The sequence below is a fragment of the Coffea arabica genome, chromosome 3e, assembly GCF_036785885.1.
Source record: "Coffea arabica cultivar ET-39 chromosome 3e, Coffea Arabica ET-39 HiFi, whole genome shotgun sequence".
NCBI lineage: Eukaryota > Viridiplantae > Streptophyta > Magnoliopsida > Gentianales > Rubiaceae > Coffea > Coffea arabica.
The window spans coordinates 34,321,664-34,339,891 of NC_092315.1; the positions used below are offsets into that span (position 1 = coordinate 34,321,664).

Below are 18,228 nucleotides of genomic sequence, written 5' to 3' on the forward strand. Positions count from 1 at the left end.
TTAGGCTTTCGTTTCTCTATCTATACAGATTCTATCATTTGTTTTCCCATTTGAGCCTTTAAAAATAGAATTTCGTTTCAAATAAAAGCCTCAATGATCATGACCATCCATGGAAAAATTTGCAAATGTCAAAAGGAAATGGATTTTTCCAACAGACTATTCTTTACTTTGGTTGTCATGAGAAATAAGAATGATACTTTGGCCATCGTTTCTACTATCTAAACATTTTTTTTTAATCCTTTGCATCCTTATTTGAGCCTAAATTGCTGGTTCGTTTCAAAAGCACTTATGATCGCACCCCACACCGGGGGAAGGAGATTTGAGAATTGAAAAAATGGCAAAGATGCTCAAAATTTTTGAAAGGGACATCAAATAAAGAAAAAGAGTGAAAAAAAAAAGAAAAAATTACAAGTTGGGGGAATTTGAATCTACCACTGATATTTTAATCTTCAATTTTGGAAAGATAGAGGGGCGTTCTATACTCTAAAAATTAGGGAGTTTTCAATTCTATCATTGACATTTGGGATCTCAGTATTGGTAAAAAAAAAAAAAAAAAAGGAAAGGAAGGAAGGAAAAGAGAGAAATGAAAAAAAAATGAAATGAAAAATGAAAAATGAAAAGACAAGAAAAATGCAAAGACATCCAATGCTGAATTCCCTCTAGTGATGAATAAAAAGAGAGAGTCAAAATGGGGTCCTGAGTTTTAAGTCCAAAACTCGGGCAATTTTTGGGAAGGAATGCGATCTTAAGTGCGTTGTCCTTGAAAATTTTATTTCTTTTAGCTATCGCTGTCAAGCCACGTTACAAGCTTATAAAGTCCATTTGTTGACTTATCTTTCATGACAATTTGAAGTGAAAATCTTGCCTCTAAGGAATCTACCAATCACTCATGATCATAAGGCCATAACCTGTTTTCATATGTTTACCTATCGTTTCTACCCATATATTACAAGCCTATACAGCTTATATGTTGACTGAGTTTTCTCAAAAAATAAGTGTGATAAGCTATTTGCTTTCACCAAGATGTGATATTGAATGTGTTGGATACAATTTGAAAAAAAAAAAAAAAAGACAGATCCTGACATACCATCTCCTTGAGTCACCTCAAAATCATGAATAATACCCATTTGTTTGGTCCTAAAAGATGAGCCAACAAGAAGGGGACCGTTTTCCCTCAACACCGATCCCAAAATGAGGAAGAGATCTTTTGCAATTTGGTCTTGTTTTGAGAGATTTATCATGGAGTCTTCTACGTGACATTTAAAGTTTCTTATGGAAAAATGCATTTTTCATTTGTACATCAACTCACATTACATGTTAGTTTTCTAAATTTTGAAAAGAAAAAAAAAACAGTTTTCTGATTTTGTCCAAATAAACGGAGAATCACTAGAATAAAATTTTATAATAGACCCAAACTGGGGTAATTTTCTTTTGTGATATATTTGTGAGATTTCACCAAATAAGTTCAAATTGAGGTAAAATTTTATAATACAATTGTAGGGTATGTCCAAGGTCAAGTATATGTTTTTCAAATCTTGATAAGTCAACACTTTGCATGAACCTTAATTGTTATATCATTGCTCAAAAAAAAAAGAAAAACAAAAAAAAAGAATTTTGAAAAATTCAAGTGCTTTGAAAAGTCCCTCTTGTGCAGGTGTTTATGATTAAGATCGAGAAAAAGACGCAAGTCAAAATCTTGCAAATTTGAAAGGTGATCACGAATGAAAAAAGGGGGGCGATAATACTACATTGCAAAGTGGAGGATCGGCTATTCGTTCAAAAGAAGTACATACTTCGGCATCCAACTTAAAAAAAAAAAGGAGAAAAGAAAAAAGGGGAATGAAAAAAAAAGAAAAAAAAAGAGAAAAAGAGAAAAAAAAAAAAGAAGAGAAAAGAAAAAGAGGGAGTGAAAAGAAAAAAAAGGAAAAGACAAGAGTTTTTCATTTAATTTTGCAAATTTTGCAATTGAACTCTGGGGGCATTTCACTTGGACATTACATTTCTAAGTTGAGGCAACACCTTACCCTCTTATGCTTCGAAATGGAAGTGGTAATACATACCAAAATCGAGATCCCGTCTTTGCGCATCTGGACGAAGGCTCAAGTAGAATAAATCAAATGGATTAAGGAGCACAATGAGTTGCTGTCTCTAATTGATGAAAAAGAGGTTGAATGTTTGTCATGGACAGTGCTATCATCAAAGGATGGTTCGTTAGTTATGACAAGAAAGACAAATCTCGCTTATTTGAAGTGAGGGATAAGGTTTTGAAATAAATTCTTCCGATTCAAGAGGAGGTTAAAGAAAAGTTTGCTCCAACTTGGCAAGGGCCATTTATTGTTCAAAGAGTGCTATCCGGAGGAACGTCCATTCTTACAGAACTGGATGGACAGGTCTTTTCTCTGCCAATCAATTCAGACATGTGTAATGAATTTTTTATTTGATTATGTGATTTTTCTTTTTGAAATACCATTTATGGCGGATCAAAGGCGAGCCTTCTTCTTTTCTCTTTGAACATCTTACCCCTAGTTTTCCCCATTGAACCTCTAGAATAATTTAACCCTTCATTTGATAGCCCTCCTAAAGATTGCAAACCCTATGCTGGGGTAAATTTTTATCTCCTATTTGTCATGAAAAAAAAAGATAAAAGATAAAAAAAAAAGTCAAAAGCCAAACTGAGGCAATTTTTTTCGGTTTTAATACCCTCATACTGGGGCAAATATTGATAGAATGCGGTCTTAGGGTTTTTGAAACCTCTTTGAAGATTTTGCTTTGAAGCCTTAACACTTTTTCTACACCCCACATGACCCCATCATAAAAATCATAAAGTCTCGACCTCCGCTTTAGTGGTATTTCTAATAAAAATCACTTAATCAAATGGCAAATGATGTCAATACACCTTCACCATTTTTACATGGAAAAGGTTGTCGCGCTGATGCCATCCTTTCTTTAAATACATTTCTGAGTTGATAAAGGTCGTTGATAAGATTTTTTCATTTGGTGAAAATTCGAAAAGGCGTCTTTTCCAAAAAATGATGAATGAATGGAAAAATGAAAAAAAAAAACAAAAAATGAGACAAAAAAAAAGCAAAAAAAAAAAAAAGAAAAACAATAGAAAATGAAAGCTAAAGAAAAAGAAAAAGAGGGTTGACCTTGGTGAAAATCTGAAATGCTAAGGTCATCAATGTAAGGTTTTGGAACACAAGAGAATCACGAACGAAGAGCAGAGTGTTGAAACTTGAAACGGGCAGTCCTTCAAATCTGGTTATTAGAAAGAGTTGATTTGTGATACAAAGGGAAGTATGACTGATTGATGCTAGAAAATTGAGAAGATTCAACACAAGTTGCAGCACAACTCTTGGGGAGCGGTTTTGACATCAAAAGATTATGTTTGCATGGTTCTCAAGGCCAAAGGAATCACAAGGGATCACATGCGTGGTGGCATTATGTGATCACTTTTTCTGCCTTTTCGAAAGCATGAAAATTGCGGTCGTTGTTAAACATGATTTACGCTGGAGCAAATAGCAAAAGGAGTGAGCTCCAATTTTGGTAATGCATTCTAAATCGGTTTTGTGAAAGAAAAAAGTAAAAAAAAAAAAAAGAAAAAGAAAAAGAAAAAGAGTCTTTTAAAATCGAGATGATAGTGACATATGTATGTACCTCTCGAATCTCTTGAAGGGAGAACTGTCATTGGTATTCTTCTAGTTTTAAAATTCGTCACTTTGGACTTTTTCAAAAACAAAAACAAAAACAAAACAAAAAAACAAAAAAACAAAAACAAAAAAAAAATGTGTGTTTTTTTCATTTCTTCTAAAGTTTAAAAAAAAAAAAAAGAGAGAGATTGCAAATCCACCAACTTGAGCAACGTGCATTTTAATCTTTCAGTTTGATAGTATTGGACTTGCGTTTTCATTTCTTCCAGTATTTCATTAGGCCTGGGTCTATCCCACCAATCTGTTATTTCAAAAAAAAAAATCAAAAAGATTAGAAAATCAAATTTAATTTCTTGTTGGAGTGTAATCGCGTCCCTCCGCGCATCTTTTTCTAAAAAACCAATTTAATTTTCGGTTGGTGAGTTTCAGCGTCCACCGCGCACCCTTCTATCTCCCCTTCTTGACAATTTAATTTCCTGTTGGAGCGTAATCGCGTCCCTCCGCGCATCTTTTTCTAAAAGACAAATTTAATTTTCTGTTAGTGAGTCTCAGCGTCCACCGCGCACCCTTCCATCTCCCCTTCTTGACAATTTAATTTCCTGTTGGAGCGTAATCGCGTCCCTCCGCGCATCTTTTTCTAAAAGACAAATTTAATTTTCTGTTGGTGAGTCTCAGCGTCCACCGCACACCCTTCTACCTCCCCTTCTTGACAATTTAAATTTCTGTTGGTGAGTCTCAGCGTCAATTTAATTTCCTGTTGGTGAGTCTCAGCGTCCACCGCGCACCCTTCTATCCCCATTCTTGACAAATTTAATTTCCTGTTGGAACGTAATCGCGTCCCTCCGCGCATCAATTTAATTTCCTGTTGGTGAGTCTCAGCGTCCACCGCGCACCCTTCTACCTCCCATTCTTGACAAATTTAAATTCCTGTTAGAGCGTAATCGCGTCCCTCCGCGCATCAATTTAATTTCCTGTTGGTGAGTCTCAGCGTACACTGCGCACCCTTCTATCCCCCTTCTTGGATCGTAATCGCGTCCCTCCGCGCATCTTTTTCTAGTTATGACAAGTTACTTTTCTTGATTGTTTTGACTAATAATTGTGCTTTCTCGTTCATTTTGTGTTTCATGTTTAGAAGTTCTGAGAGCTCAGACTTCTTTGACTTTGCAAAGATCACAGATGGTCAATGCACTTGTTTCATTGTGATTCACTTAATTCGAACTACGTTTGACCTGATTCTCATGGCGGGATACGTAGGCAACTCTACATGAGTTCGGTCACATTTTCTGCAATGTTATTGCATCATTTTGTCCAATAATTTCAACCAAGTGTTGGCTTGCTTATTTTAGCTCAGGTGCAGCTAGAAGAGACAGGTAAGCAATTTGGTGTCTACGTCTTTGTCTTGAGTTTCTTTGAAACTCTAGACAAAGAGAGGCAAGCTGTAGACACCAAATTTTTGTCAATTTTCAATGTTTTCTTGAATTTTTTCTATTTAATGAATTATTTATTTTCTTGCATTTTAAGGTGCATTTTTCTCATTTTTTGCAGGTTTGTTTAAAAAAAAAGAAAAGAAAGAAAAAACAAAACACAAAAACTAAAAAAAAAAAAAGAGGAAAATTAAGAAAATAAAAATCATCCTAATCATTTTTCTTTCACCAAAAACCACTATTCACCCATTTCTACACTCCATCCTCATGAACATTTCTTCCCATTTTGGTAAAAAATTCATCATTGATAGCCCATGCATATTTCTTGTCTTTGGAAGAAAAACCATCATTTGGCCCAACTCAACACTCCAAGTCAATACATCACTCGGCTCTATCTGGGAAAGAAAAAAGAAAAAAGACACAAGCTCCACTTTGGCAAAAAAAAAAAGACTCTCTCGGCTCTCTCTCTTGTCTCAACCGAAAAGAAGAAGAAAAAAAAAGAAACAAAAAACACTCCCTCTCGGCTCTCCTCTCTCCCAAATTTTGTCCAACACACTCACACACAAAATCAAACACAAAAAAAGGAAAAGGCAGCTATCGGTCAAGGCTTGGAAATTTCATCAAAACTTCAACCGAAAGATTTTCATATTTATTGAGGTATACTTTTAGTTTTTTTTTTTTTTTTGGTCATATTAAATCAATGCTTCATTGTTTAGTTTTCTTTCGTTTCTGCTGGCTGCCTTGCATTGTTGTTGTTGTATTGTTAAAAAATTGGGAAATGGCATGAACCAGATTTAGGAAAAGGAAATGTTTCTTGTGAATGCATGTTAATTGTTTGAAAAAATGCCAAAATGAAAAAAAAAATATTTTTAGGGGTTGTTTTGCTTTATTTTAGACATTTGTTGTTGTTTTCTTGTCAAACTAAGATTATAGTTGTATTGTAGAAGTTGCAAGGAGTGTTATGGTATAATTTTTGTGATTTTTGGTGAAAGATATGGTGATTTGAAAAATAAAAACTGGACTGATTTCTTGGCAATTTGGCCACTTTTGGGTCATTTTCTGTAAAAACTAAGTTCAAAAATGGAACCTACGCGAAAAATGGAATGGGGAGGTGCATTTTGAGAAATTTTGGCGACCGGAGAAGTCGCCGGCGACCGCCGCCGGAGGCGGTGGCGGCAGTGGCGCCACCGGCGGCCACCATGGCCGCCAGCTGAAGCTTCTTCAGCTGGCCGAAGAAGCAGAGAAAGAAACGATTGGGGAAGGAAGAAAAGAAAGGAAAGAAAGAAAGAAGAAAAAAGAAAAGAAATTGGGCTAATGTTTTTTTTTTCTGATGGGCCAAGAGTTAGTTTTGGTTGGGTTTTGGGAATGGGTTTTGTTTTATTTTTTTTGGGTTTCGGTTGGGTTCGAAGGTCAGAGCCCATGTATTGTTTTTGTTGGGCTTGAGTGATAAAAAGATGGGCTAGCCTGCTCGTTTGGCTTGGACTTTCGGCTGGGCTTAGGCATTTTTCGACCCAAAGAAATAAAATGATAGCCCGATGGCCTTTCCTTGCCCAAATCAGAAACCGAAATTTGCACTTTAGCCCTTGATCTTTGGAGTAGTTTAACTTCGGCCCAGAACATTTTAAATTCCTTTCACCAAGGTCCTTAAATTAATTTGACTTTAGTCCTTGAATTTTATCTTTCATTTAATTTTTACCTCTAAACTTTGGAAAAATATAATTTTTGTCCCCAAAAGTTTTTTTTAAAAATTTTGCAATTCAGTCCCTGGTGAATTTTGACTCTCTTTATTATGATTGTTTCTTTTCTTTAATAGCTAATTATGTTGCTTTTGAGTATGTTCAACTTGTAATTTTTAGATATTCTTAAATTTATTTACGTTTGACATATTGAGGTGAATTTTCATTGTTATTATTAGTTTTTCAATTAAATTGGTGTCATGATTCTTTTGTTCATTTTGAGTATAAATAGGGCAATTTGACTCCGTTTAGTCACCACTTCAAAAGGGATGTACCCCATTATTATTATTTCAATGTCAATTACGTGCTATTATGTGCTCCTACGTGTTCCTATGTGTTTACATATTTTTATATGCTTTGTTTATTTGATTTGAATGTTCATTTAAATTTTCTTATACTTGTTTAGTTAATTTTATCATTATTTGAGAGGCATTTAAATACCTCAAAAATGTAATAGATAGGATAATTAGATTTGTTTTATTTTATTTCCCCTTTTAGATTGTAGTTAGGTGCTCCCCGATGTAATAGATAGGTTGTGTGCTTATGTGGCTTATGTGTTACGTGCCTTACTCGCTTTCCTTAGGATTTTTGCATCTAGATATTATGCTTATGTGTTACGTGCTACGTGCTCTTATGTGTTTATTTGTTTTAATTTATGTCTACTTGTCTTATTATGTATTAAAAATGCATGACGTCACCACACTAGTCCAACGCTAGTTGTGGCTTCTCCCTTCGTTTACTTGCTAGTCCAACGCTAGTGAGGATTTTTAGAAATGGGCTAGTCCAACGCTAGACCCTTAGATCGTTCGTGCGTTAGATTCATTTTTGTGTGATATTCATTACATTTTCACGCATATTTTCATTTTTAAGATCTTTTCCCATTTGCATGATATTTCCTATTATATTATCCCCTATCCTCTATATGTGTTAATCATGTCATTTAGAATTGCATTTCATTTAGGACATTGTATAATAAGTTAGCTCATTTGTTTGTGCATATTAGGAGAATTATTTTTCAAACATGGAAAATGGGTGATTATAACTTTTTAGTTTAAATATCCCATTAATCCTTGTATAAGAAAATCATGTCACGAGTTTTTGCCTCCCGTACCCTTTATGTTGCATTTCCTTTTTCTTTGATCACTTGTATATATGTATATAATTTAATTTCTTTTCTTTATTTTTAATTTCATCATTTGCATACTCATGACACCTTCAAGGAATTATTTTGGCCTTCGCAATTAATGCGATTGGTTCAATTAAACCCTTGAATGAACATTTTGTTCCTTTCGATATTTTTATAAATTTAGATTTGCATCCATGTAGAAAACATCCAACGTGATAAAATTAAGGTTTAGATTAGGAAAAATTTGACTAAATCTCGCAACTAGCTTAGACTAGGTTGAAAGGGTGCCTTAGGTTTGATTTAATCGAACCTTTGCCTTCCCTTTCTTCAATCTTGACTCCCGAACCCATTTTCTCTTGTTTTTTTAGAAGATTTGGAGTTGTCAAAAGGGTTTTTATTTTATTTTATTCTTATCAAAAAGTATTTTTGGGGTGACTTGGTACACCCAAACTCAATACCAAGTGGCGACTCCTCTTTTTTCTTAAAAATCCTTTTAGACTAAATTTTGGACCCAAATTGTCGCATTTTTCAAAGTTCCATTCTAGGTCCTATTTTACTTGTTTTAAAATAAAATCACATTTTTTATAAACCACCTTTATTTTTATTTTCATCGCGAAAAATGGGGCGCGACAATATTCGTACTTTTAACAATGGTCAATTTGTTATTTGAAACCTCAATGGGATTTTAGCTCGTTCCACGCCATTTGTTTTCCTTACAGGGGGTACGAGCGAGGCGTGAGACGGGTACAGGCTAGCGTAGTCTAGTTATTTTGAGTTTTGAATTTGTACTCGCGCCATATCTCGACTAGGGTGATTTGTACTCGAATTGTAAACACTTTGAAAACTTTTGGTGTGTAGAAGCTTTGTATCTAGATTTGTGCATCGATGTATATTATAGGTTTGAATTGTGATGTTATTTATTGTATATGGATGTATGCGTGAGATACAAGTGAGTGAGTCCTGGCGAGAGTTGGGCAGGCGACCCGCCGAACTCTTTGGTATGCCTTAGGGGGAGGTGGGGCCGTCACACTATAAATAGATGGATATATGCTGGGGATAGAATCTGAGGATGGATAATGTCAGGAAATTGGATAAAAATACAAAAAGTAGTGTTAAAAGAAAGAAAGAAATATGAAAAATGAGTGATATTTAGGGAGGTGTAACATGAAACGAGCAGAGAAAGTTTATAAAGTGAGAATGGTAGAGAGGGCAGGGTGAGTTTAAAAGAAAGAATTTGCCTCAGACTCCTTTTTGGCTTGAGCAACATCAACCTCCCTCTGATTCTCATAAATCTTTGCTTGGGATTTGATCATCTATGTTTGCTGGCATTTTGTTCTATAGATGTATGTATTTCATGCATCTACGTTGGCTGGCTGACTTATTGCTGGAGTTGTTGTTTGGAATTTAGAAACATAGAAATAGTCTTTAATTGTTGTTTGGCTGGAGCTATGATGCACTGACTCGATATTTAGTAAGCATAGACTGAAAAATGCATTTTAAGGGCCACACTTTTCAAAGTTACATGCACGGTTGATAAGCAACTAAGCCTACCACAGTAAAACCTCACTTCAATTATACATATCTGGAAAAGGACTTGAAAGAAAACCCAATAACTTTGTTTTGGTGTTTAAGTGAAACCACAAAGGCACTTTTACAGTGGTGGACAGATTATGCAAATGTTTGAACTATGATCTTTTTGCATGAGATAAGATATGTAAATGGATCACTTTAAGCTGCCTATCCTTCATACTTAAACAAAAAAGAATCCCATGTGCAACTTAATAATCTACCTGAGAGTTAGTAGATACAATTCACCAATATATGCTATAAACAGAATGCTAATAACAATTCCCAGGACAGCAGGGGGGACCCGCAAGAGAATATGACAGTAAACACCAAAACTAAAAATCATTTAAAGCTGAAAAACCAATGACGAAGAACCATAGAAAATCAAACCTTGTTTACATCCAGAGACTATACATAGAAGGTTATGGTGTGGATCATAGTGAGTGCTTGATCTACTTTGAGCACTGTTCATCCACAAATTGATAGACGATATGGTTACACTCTCCAAGAATGGAGGTTGTACAGATGAATGAAATCTGTTAGACAGCTAGGCAATCAATATAAGCATTAAAAAATTTTAAAAAAATAAAAAGTTAGGCAACCCAGATTTATTTTAAAAAAATGAACAGAGAAAGCAATACCATTTCAACATCCTCCCTCAAGCATTCCAACTGAACCTTCTCTGTGCACCAATGTTTTTAAACTCGGACCGGTCAGTGAACCGGAGAGGTGGCCGGTTCGCGGTTCGACCGGTCCGACCGGTCCAACCGGCCGGTTCAAAGGTTCACTGTTTTTTTTTTTTTTTTTTTTTTTTTTTTTTTTTTTTTTAGTGTTAAGTACTAAGCAGGTTTCATTCTACACTTGAACTTTACCAACATAACTTAATTTAAGTTATGATAATAATAAATTTTCTAAAAGTTATACACAAAACATGGAATGATAAATATAATTAAAATATCATAATTCACCACAAGTTTTCATAAATTCATTATAAACATAAATAGATACAATCCAAATGTGCACCAATTATCACAAATAAAAACACAAAAAATAAATAAATTAAATATTGAAATTCTTTTACAACCCTTAAAAAAATCCATAAAAGAGTTCAAGTTAAGACAAACTATTTGAATAGCAAACTTTTATCAGTGGCATGATAAGCAACCACACCACCTTCACAATTTCATCAACTTAAGCTGAAAAAGTTAAAATTTTATTATAAAAATATAAATCTAATTGCTCAAACTAAAAAAAACTAAAAATTTTTGAAAAACAAATATACAGTTAAACACATAAAAAATTAATTGCTACTAAACATTACTAATTAACATGTTATATTAAATTCAATGATCCTATACCATTAATTATTTTAAATTCAATTATCAATAGCTTCGATTATGTGCCAACTACCATATTTTTGACCAACCCAATGTTATTATTTGTAATTCCTACCCAATTCCTACACGGATGTGCACTACTTTTGCAAAAATTTCATCCTTAATTAATCGAATAAAAATAAAACAAAAATGAGGGAAACATATGAAAATTGAGGGGAAAAAGAAGAAAATGCAAAAAATCAACTAAAGATAATAATATAGAAAAAAACCTTGAAAAGAAAAAAATTAAACTTACTAAAATGTTGGAAAACAAGAAAAGTTGAAATTTTCAACTTGTTTACAATCTGCTAAAGATAATAACCTGATAATAATGGTGAAGACTTGAGAAAATCTTGTTGTGGATATTTGGGTTAAAAATAGTTAAGAAGAAAAAATTGAAAAAAAAAATAAGAGAAGAACTTGATGTTTTAATATATTTTTTAGTCAAGTAGAATTCTCAACAAACTTAAGTACAGTCTAGCGGTAAGATTGTCATATTTAAACTTGGAGACCCAGGTTCGAATCTTAGCTACACCATTCTTGATATTTTGTTGAAGAATTTAAAAAACCGCCGGTTCACGGTTCTTAACGGTTCGCACGGTTCGTCCGGGTTTCAACGGTTCTCCATGAACTTCCGGCTTTAACATTAGACCGGACCGGTGACATGGCCGGTCCGGTCCGGTTCTGAAAACATTGTTGTGCACTCATTATTCAGAATTGGCACGTGATTCAGTAATCAAAGATTAATACCAGTTTAGTTTATCATATGCCTTAAGTAGTTTACATAATCTGCACACTACACTATGAGACTAACAGAAAGTTGCTTGAATAGCTCTACATACAGATGCAAAAACAAAAAAAAAAAGAAAAAGAAAACAAAAAAAAACAACCTAGTCGAGTATCGAGCGTTGACATGTTAAGTTCAAAAGTTCGACGAGTGTATGGTGTAAATTACATATATAAGCTCGAACTTGCTCGATCCTAAACGAGTCGATCTCCAGCATCTCATAAAGTTTAGTGAATCTAACTCGATCATAAAAATTCATGCTTAATCGAGTCAAGCTCGATCTTGAACGCTGCTATATCAAGTCGAGCTAGAGCACGAGCATGGCATTGCTCGTGATCGATTGGACTCATTTGCATTTTTACCCCTAGCACTAGATTGATTCCTATGGTTCGGTGCATTTTCATTTTATGATTTATGAGATGAAATCCAATTATTGACCCAATTTTTTTCCTTAAAAAAAGGAAAATCATAATTAAGATGCTGAAACCTTGGTCCGGCCTGTAACATTTTCGGTGGGTCGGGCGGGGGTTGGACTCGGCTTTCTGGACTGTCCGAGAGAGAATCGACGGGCTCCCTATTTAACTACTATTTTTCCCTCTTTACTTCAGCTCAATTTTACATCACCATTGACTCAACTCTAGAAGAGAATTCTCTCTGAACTGAGCAGAATCCAATAAAATTACAGATAGCTTCAAAATTGTGTCGTTTGGGGAGCGTTTCGTTGATACTGACTGAGAATCATAGAATGGAAGACTCAGAACAGAGGAAAGGAAAGGTGATGTCACTGTCGTCGTTGTTCCTGCCGGAGGAAACCCAGAAAGCATCGGAGCGCGTCCAGGACACGATCGCCGAGCGCCGCAATCAACTTGACCAGCTGAAGAGCTTTGTTTCTGACAACACCAACCTCATCAATCTCGTCCAAACACTCCCCAATGAACTCCAACACCAAATTATGGTAATTCCTTAAACCCCTCCAAAAAGAATGCAATTTTTAAGGGATTTATGTGATTATTCCTTTGAAATTAATATGATTTTGGATGATATTTTTCAGGTGCCTTTCGGAAAGGCGGCGTTTTTTCCCGGCCGGTTGATTCACACAAATGAATTTATGGTAATGCCTTGTATAATTTATCTGGCTTTCTGCAGGGATTTCAGGTTTTTCATGTATGGTTTTGAATTTATGTGAGCTTTTGACATGCCTAACTTCAGTTATTTGATGGGTTTTTTTGCCGATTATGCATAGTAGTACTTTGATGGGATTAAAAGATTCTTGAGTTAGTGCTGTTTATAGACTGTGGGGAAAGGAAATGTCAATTTGTGGCTACCTCAGGATAATTATAAAATGGGATGGTCATTTTTAAGTTGTTGATTACTACCGCCTAAGACGTGTGTAATGCAGTGTGCTTTCGCGATTGTACGAACTGTTCAGGAATTTGTTTCCACTATGCCCCATTTGCACCAGATCTTTGTTTGTTTAAGTACACATTGTGGTTAAGGAATCTAGAGAAGCGATAGCCTACTAGTTGATGTTTGTCCTTACTTATTTTACCTATCAAAAGAAAAGTGAATAATCAATGCAATAGCTTTTGTCAGGTTCTCCTTGGAGATGGATACTATGCAGAAAGAACATCCAAGCAAACAGTTGAAATTTTGAAAAGGAGAGGAAAGATTCTAGAGTCTCAATTTGAATCTCTCAAGGCTGACATTCAGGACCTTAAAACTGAAGCTTCTTTTTTTAATGCTACAGCTAATGAGGCAGCGGTAAGCCTGTTCATCTGCATTGGTGCATGGGTACTTTACATGTGCTTAAATATACTACAATTTAATAATCCTGGCTTCAAAATTTTATTTTTGTCCCTTTACTCCAGCATTGGCAAGCGATAGCATATGTTTTAAGTTGATCTAAAAAGCTTGTCACCCGTGCTAATTATAACTTGTTTGTGCCATTTGAAATGGCTTAGAGAGAGCCATGTAAGCTGTTTATGGACCTAGGGGAGGGTGATATAAGTACATCAATTAGGTTTTTAAAAGAGGACACAAGAAGTATACTAGTATGCTTCCATGTCATGTTAGGTATGTGTCCAACATGTTGGAGCATTATCTTAGTTATCGGTGTTCGCTGCATTGCAGTATGATGTAATACTGTCCAAGTATTGCAAAGTAATATATGGTTTTGGGACAGGATTGTATACTCATTGGCAAAAAGTCATACTAGGTTGCGGCTATGGAATTTATGTAATCAAGGTACTTATGAACACTACGTGGACTCTAGAGTATTTTGTTGCATTTCTGACCCACTTATTGCAGGTAGGTGGTTTGCCAAGTAGTATATTAGACCATTAAAATGTTATGCTCTTGGGCCATAGGGAATAGTTATGAGATGTCTTTGCAAATGAGGACCTAGGATTTCTATTCACTGCTGTTGACAACATGGATTATTATTTGGCTTAATTTTTCAAGTCATTTTGACAGGGTGATCTTGTAGAAATAGTTGAAGACTATGTGGAGGAAAATCCTATGGCTGAGGTATCTAAAGCAGGCAGGTCTTCTTCTTTTTAGCTTGTCAATAGAGATTATAGTCTGCTTTGAGCTTGGTAGTGAGTTTAATGTTTCTTTCAAATGTAATAGTTCTGAAAAATTTTAATTTGTATCTCTCATGATTCTAATTGTTGAAAACATGTTTGGTCTGGATTTTTCTTTTTTAATTAAAGTTTTTAAAAGTTCTAGACATGAGAGTGCCAAAGCTTGGATAAAATCTGTGAAGATCTCAAGTGTTTTGTAGACATGTTTGTTGCTCAGGAAGAACAACTTTTGTAGACCATGGCTGATCTATTTCATCATACAAATTATAGACACGAGACATTTAGAGACTCCATGTATGAATAAGCAAGCTCATTGGATGATAGCGAATAATCATCTTTTCATGGAGAAAAGAAAAGCTTAGTTGGATTAGTTGGATGCCAGTTATTCATATCAAAAGACTAATTTTGTGTTGAAAAACTAATTTCCTTTGTCTAGTCAGATTGCAGGGTGATCTGGTCAATGTTTCAATATTCTGTTTAGTCTGACATTGTTTAGAAAAAGTTGTGAGGTTTTGGCCATCTCAAACCATATAAAATGTCATGGAGGGAGTGATGGATAATTTCTTCATCATCATACCAGTTTAATGGGATGAGGACCCAGGTCCAAATTATTTTAGGAGCTTTGGTGTTGATACTGATTAGCAGCATTTCCATTGCAAATTCTGCTATAGAACCATGTAGATTTGCCTTTCCTTCTTCTGAATGTTTTCACTATTTTAACCTTCATAATTAGTTTTCATCCAAAAGCGCTTCGCAAGCATGAGAAGTTTTTGCCTTCTGTTAAGTTAGTAAACTTTTGGTAAACAAAAATTGTATTGCAACTGGCATTATAACGTTGGCAAATTTTTGTTAATCATTGAATATTTTAGGTGAATCAAAAGCTGATTTTCCCAGTTCATCTGAGGCTGAAACTACCAGAATTGGATATCAAGATGATGAATATGCATATATCTTCTCCAGAATTGATGAACTTGAAAAAGAAGAAGAAGATGCTGAGAAGGATGATGATGATCTAGATCACACTACAGATCAAAGAGATTATGAAACGGGGGTATTAAGCAATTACACTTTAATTCCTTTTATATTTTGGATTGAACATATAATGGCAGAGCAAACTGTACCAAGTGTCATTTACTTGCCAGTTGCCAGGAAAGTACATGATTAAGTAGTTTCATGTACTGAATTCACTCTACAGTAGTTTCAGTACCATCCGAAGCATTAGTTGGAAGCTTTTGTTTTTGACAATTTTCAACTTTATTATGCAGGTGTATGGCTCAAAGGTGACATCTGTGCATCAAGGTGAGTTTTGTGCATGTGTTGTTTGAATTACAAGATTATCCAAAAGGTCTGTCTCTTCAGAATGGGTCTGGGTTTACACCCAACTATGTTTTAGTAAATAACTTAATTCACTTTGCATTATTCTACTTCTGCTTACAAGCAGTACATTCTGGGTATTTGCTGTCCGCTTGTTATCCTTGTGAATTACACATGATCCTCTGAATTGTCAACTGCTATTTGTAGGCTTGTATTCCTGAAATAATATTTTCAATTCATCTTTGTTCCTAAGTTCCTCTGCCATTTCCTTCTTTTAGATGGTTCATCACATGGTGGACCGCAAGCTTCCAGTAAACCAACTGAGAAGGCTTTGGAGCCTCCTGAAATAAAGGATGTTATCCAGGGTCCAGCTGTAACCAAAAAAGTGGTACCATTCTTGTTCCTTGTCACCATTAGATGAAATTTTTTGGTGGTGCATCATGTTAACGCTCATTTGCTCCATCCGCACAAGGAGTGGAGTAGGCATGCAAAATAGGAAAGCCCATAAAAGTGACTGCACAACATTATTTGCTGTTGACTTGCCAAGGAGAGAATTTGCCTTTTTGATTCCTTGTTTTGTGTGTCTCTTGTAATCAACATGTGATTCTTTTCTTTCCCTTCAGGGTTTTGTTCAGACAACAGAAACAAGTTCTAGTAGTAGTGGTAGCAAGGCATGTTTTCTTCGGGTGATAGTTTTTCATGGATCTGCTATGTTAAATGGTGATATAATTCAATTCCTGACGTCGATTTGTTAATGGCATGCAGGCTTTTACTGGTTCGATTGTGGAGCACACCCATAATCTTGAGACAAACCCAAGGGAACCGACCGTTGCACCTAGCGCTAAGCCAGTCTCAAGATTCAGGATGAGTAGGAAGTAGCTAATGATATGAGAAAAATGCCTCGAGCAGAATTATGAGTTTTGCCCTTTTTTTGGAAAACAGGTTGATGTTCGTACCATGAAAGACAACAATATTTATACCAACATCTGTAAGACCAATCCATGTCTCGCAAACAACATCCGTATTACTTTATTTGGTTTAACTAAGCAATGCTTCAGCGGTTAAACTGTTAAGGTTTGCAGAAAATAATAAAGAATCCCTGGATTCTAGAATGACTGACAAAAAGGGTCAAATAGATAAGTTGTTCAGGATCAAAATGCAGTTGGCTCAAGGGAAATACCTATACTTGGATACCTTGAAAAGAAAATTTTTGTTCAGTTCCTAGTCATTTATAATTTTCTTTTATGCTAGCCATTTGATAGCATTGTTCACCAGAGAGAGAGAGAGAGAGTAAATTTTCATAGTCCACTACTTCTTCTCTGGTTCGTGTTCATCTTCATAAGTTACAGCTTGAAACAAGAATAGAAATGCACCTCAAAGGAGAGAGCAGGTAAATCCAAGAATAATTGAGACAATCAGCAGACACCTGGTATCCAGCAGTTAAAAACGAGGACGAGTCTTTGAATATTTTTTTCGAAACCTGACAATTCTAAAGTGTTTTGAAAAGTACTCAAAACTTTAGTAGTGTTTTGAAATGTACTCAACTTTCCTTCAGTCAAAATAGTGAATATAAAAAATGTTGAAGTTGGTCTACTATAACAAAATGGGTCCAATTATCATATGCTCTATATCTGCAGTTACTACATGTTTGAGTCATAAATCTCTGAACGGCTTTGAATAGGAACAGCAAGCTCGGAAATATAGGGATTAAACCTCCAAGCACCAATGAATTTGTCGGTTGGCTTGGGCTCAGGAGTGATGTTCAATTTGCCAATTATTTGATCGAGAGTGCAACATCACTTGAGATGATCATTATTAATCGCTTTCATCAACGTTTCACTGACCATGGATCGAAAGAGATTGGGAAGAAGCTTTATCATGCAAAATGCAGCTCGAGAGAAAATCACCTCCCATAGCCACAATAAGTCTTACTTACCCGTGTTTTAGGATTCAATCAATGATATGTGAAGGATAATTATCGGACCTGGTAAAAGTAATTAAGCATCCTCCAGTGGATCAGAAGCGGATTACAACATCCAAAGCACAGGTTCTATCACATTATTGGCACATCTGTCAATTGGGCGGGTTGGGGGCGAGTTAATATTGGTTTTCACTTAAATGGGTTATACCTAATCCGCCCAACTTTAAATTGGGTTGATTTTGGATTGGGTCATATTGGGTTATCTCAAACTCATGACCCAAATATGACCCAACAAATTAATTAATACATTTTAATACATAAACTTTTTCACATATATTTTAACACACAAAAAAGATTTTTTTCACACATATAAAGACATTTTCACATACATAAATGTATTTTCACACACACTCACTTCTTAAGTTCCTTGGAAACACATCATAAATAGAATAATATTTTATATTGCTTGTATTGTGAATTTTAGATAATAAATTATACATTTAAATAGATTAGCTAAAAAAATTGTTTACTTTTTTAATACTACTAATTGATTGAAACTTATTTTTGTCACAACTTATTAACACTTTTACTATTCATATCTGTTTTATCGTAAATTGTAACATTCTATGTATTTAAATTATTGAATGCTAGATTATATTATACTTGAAAATGTAAGTAAGAGACATATAATTACTTGTATAATAATTTTGAAATTGTAGAAAATAAGTGTGTACTTTAGTCCTTAT

At 34.9% G+C, this 18,228-nt stretch overlaps 1 protein-coding gene across 2 annotated transcripts; it reads left to right on the forward strand.

The window, feature by feature from the left end:
• Positions 1–12,180: 12,180 nt before the first annotated feature.
• Positions 12,181–16,634, forward strand: LOC113736726 (uncharacterized). Of its 2 annotated transcripts, XM_027263805.2 has the most exons (9): positions 12,267–12,620; positions 12,717–12,776; positions 13,259–13,426; positions 14,138–14,204; positions 15,117–15,298; positions 15,513–15,546; positions 15,840–15,949; positions 16,185–16,232; positions 16,327–16,634. In XM_027263805.2, exons 1-9 carry the CDS (start codon positions 12,411–12,413, stop codon positions 16,438–16,440), a joined length of 993 nt encoding a protein of 330 aa, XP_027119606.1. In that variant the 5' UTR covers positions 12,267–12,410; the 3' UTR covers positions 16,441–16,634. The 2 variants fall into 2 exon arrangements, with proteins under 2 accessions (XP_027119607.1, XP_027119606.1); XM_027263806.2 differs by lacking the exon at positions 16,185–16,232 and having other exon boundaries at positions 12,181–12,620.
• The last annotated feature ends 1,594 nt before the right edge of the window (positions 16,635–18,228 follow it).